The following is a 3,443-nucleotide window of genomic DNA, read 5'->3' as shown; positions in this document are numbered from 1 at the left end:
TTTGTTGATGATAACATGTAGGGTTATATCCTTGTATCCTGGATGGAAAATCTCATTTTGTAAATTGAATCAATGCACAGTGAATGACTGTAAATGAATAAATACATAATAAAAACAAACAAACAAAAAACCAAATAAATTAGCTAAAAATCCTGTAGAATACATGAGCTATGGGAAGAATGAAGTGAGATAAGGAGTCCTAAGCTGAGATAGCACTAAGCCTTGAGCAGACTAGATCCATACAAAAATATAAAGCACAACTTTGTGACTGTAAAATATTAATGTTGGCATTTCAACTGTGTAATACTTGTTCATGTGAAATTAGCCATCATATTTTCCTCTTTTCAGGGAGTTACTATGGAACCAAAAAATGATACAGAAATTTCAAAATTTCTTCTTCTGGGTCTTTCAGAGGAATCAGAATTGCAGCCCCTCCTATTTGGGTTTTTCCTCTCCATGTACCTGATCACTGTGTGTGGAAACCTGCTCATCATCCTGGCCACCATCTCAGACTCCCACCTGCACACCCCCATGTACTTCTTCCTCTCCAACCTGTCCTTTGTGGACATCTGTCTCACCTCCACCACCGTCCCAAAGATGCTGGTGAACATCCAGACACAGAGCAAGGTCATCACCTATGCAGGCTGCATCATCCAGATGTTCTTTCACATAATTTTTGCAGGGATAGATGACTTTCTCCTGACAGTGATGGCCTATGACAGATATGTGGCCATCTGTCACCCTTTGCACTACATGGTCATCATGAACCCCTGGTTCTGTGGAAAGCTGGTTCTGGCATCCTGGATCATATTTGTCCTGTATTCCTTGTTACAAAGTATAATGGCATTGCGGCTGTCCTTCTGTACACATGTGGAAATCCCCCACTTTTTCTGTGAACTTAATCAGGTGATCCACCTTGCCTGCTCTGACACTTTTCTTAATGACTTGGTGAGCTATTTTGCATCTATGCTGCTGGGTGTTGGCCCCCTCACTGGGATCCTTTATTCGTACTCTAAGATAGTTTCCTCCATTCGTGCAATCTCATCAGCTCAGGGGAAGTACAAAGCATTTTCCACCTGTGCCTCTCACCTCTCCGTTGTCTCCTTATTTTATTGTACAATCTTAGGAGTGTATTTTAGTGCTGGTGCTACCCACAGCTCACACTCAAGTGCAGCAGCCTCGGTGCTGTACACTGTGGTCACCCCCATGCTGAACCCCTTCATCTACAGTCTGAGGAATAAAGACATAAAGAGGGCCCTGAAAATATTGTTTCACTAGAAATTGTGAATAAATCATTGACCTGGAGATTAAACAATGCCATAATTGCAGAGTTTATAGCCTTGGAGACAACTGTTGTTATTCTCTGACCAGATTGTGAAAGTACATGTCTATACAATTGAAGTAACTCTGTATTTAGCTTTCTACACTCTCTCATATCCATCCAATTTTTTCTTTAATATCTTTCTACTCTACAATGTTATTCCTAGCCTTGCATCTGAAATATTTTAAAAGTATTATTATCTCACAGAATGGAATGCAACTCTTTTTTAAAAAAATTCTATTTATTAAAGAATCATTGTTATTTATTTTTATTTGCTTGATTGATTGAGAGAGAGAGAGAGAGAGAGAGAGGAAGAAAGAGAGAGAGAGAAAGTGAAAAAGCATGCTGCCAGTAGTTCTGGAACTTGAAACATAATTGGCCATGTGGGAATCCAGTGCCTCAACCACCATATCACCTGCTATCTACCTATATGCAACTCTTTTTTTTTTTGAAAGTTTTTTGCTATAGGACGCGTGTGCTTGCCAGACAGACAGAAAGAGACAGAGAGACAGAAAGCGAGAAATCACCCTCCTGGGAGGATGGCCATGCCGCAATCCCTTCTCCTCCATTCTCCTCTTGGGATCTTGGGCATGCACGCACACATGCCCGGTGTGAGTTTTAAGCCATCGGGTCCGGGACGTGAACCACGGTCGACTACGTGGGAGTCCAGCTACATAGCCATTATGCTAACTGCTGGTCCCCCTATATGCAACTCTTAAAAATAATGTATTTTCCATTGATATATATGATTTTGAGCAATTTTGGTATAATGTTACTAAAATAACCTTTTCTGGTTATTTTAGTAACATTAAAGAGAATGACAAGAAAAAAAAAGCAACTAGAAAACAATCAAACAAAAAAGATACATTACAGTTGGCACCTAATGTCATTAACGTAACTTAGAGTATAGACAAATATAAAACTGCAGAGTTTCATGTATGTGTATGTCCTTGCTTCCAGTATTTCTATCTGAAATGTAGACTTTAAGATATTAATGTGTTTGATTACTTGTAATTTGCTCATTAGAATCTGTCCTGTTACTCAGCTCAGAGTTCACACTGCCTACAGTAATCACTATTAAAAATTGATGATATTGTATGTATCCACTCAATATATACCGACTATCCACACTCTATGGTAGAGAGCGAAAAATTGGAGGACATAAGAGCAGTGAAAGTACTTAATGAGAACAGGACAGTGTGGATTGAGGTGGGTGAAGAGAATAGGATAGAGAAAGATAGCAAGAGAACAAATAGAGAGGCAGGACGCTAGTGGGAAACAGATATGGCTTATTACCTGTTGATGATGACATGTATACTATTCTCAACTGGATTGGTCTGAGAAGTATTTCATGATGTGTAAAGTCTTTCTACAAGCAAAATGAGAAATAGTGACTGACTGTTGAAAAATAATAATTAGAATAATAATAATAATGATTGGGAAAAACATAGAAAAGATACTGAATGATGAAGTGGGGAGATTAATGTCTCTGTATTGACTGACATGCAAGGCATTCCCTTTTGAAAAAGCAATGTAATACACTGTAAAGTTATATGTAATCCAATGTAACATATTGAAGATTATGATGATAATTAAAAAAAAATTGATGATCAGGTCCAGACTCTGTGGTGCAGCCATAGCATTATTAGAGTACAGAGCTGGAAGCCACATGAGGACTCTGGTTCAGGTCCTGAGTCCAATAAGTCTGTCATCTCACTGGATGGGTGTGTAGTCAGGATCTGGAGGACTGGAGGAAGACAGTCGTAACATGGACATACCCTGTAGAGGGTGTTTCTCTTTATGTCTATTGAAAAATTTTATCAGGTACTTGAGTCAAAAATGCCTTGTATATGCAAAGAAAATATAAAAAATAGTTGATCCAATATGGCCTTAGAATAAAAGATGGCCTTAAATATGTTGAAGGGAACATTTTGATCATACATTGTATTAACTATGTCCTGTATTTCTTGTTCATCCTGTTCATCTACTTGTTGAAGTCTGTAAAGTTGATGTCTATGTGGAAGGGTATTCATTGGGGCGAAGGATTGATCTCATCCTGTTCATCTACTTGTTGAAGTATGTAAAGTGGGTGCCCATGTGGAAGGGTATTCATTGGGGTGAA

General features: G+C 38.6%; 1 protein-coding gene across 1 annotated transcript; it reads left to right on the top strand.

The window, feature by feature from the left end:
- The first annotated feature begins 357 nt into the window (after positions 1-357).
- On the top strand, positions 358-1,278 carry LOC106734126 (olfactory receptor 7A10-like). Its single transcript, XM_014585078.1, has one exon. It carries the CDS (start codon positions 358-360, stop codon positions 1,276-1,278), a length of 921 nt encoding a protein of 306 aa, XP_014440564.1.
- The last annotated feature ends 2,165 nt before the right edge of the window (positions 1,279-3,443 follow it).

Source organism: Tupaia chinensis, unplaced genomic scaffold, assembly GCF_000334495.1.
Source record: "Tupaia chinensis unplaced genomic scaffold, TupChi_1.0 Scaffold148822_1, whole genome shotgun sequence".
NCBI classification, from domain to species: domain Eukaryota; kingdom Metazoa; phylum Chordata; class Mammalia; order Scandentia; family Tupaiidae; genus Tupaia; species Tupaia belangeri.
This window is presented reverse-complemented; position numbering and strand designations above follow the sequence as displayed.

Excerpts from the sequence above, each read along its gene's own strand:
- LOC106734126 (XM_014585078.1), top strand. The coding sequence starts at position 358 with ATGGAACCAAAAAATGATACAGAAATTTCAAAATTTCTTCTTCTGGGT.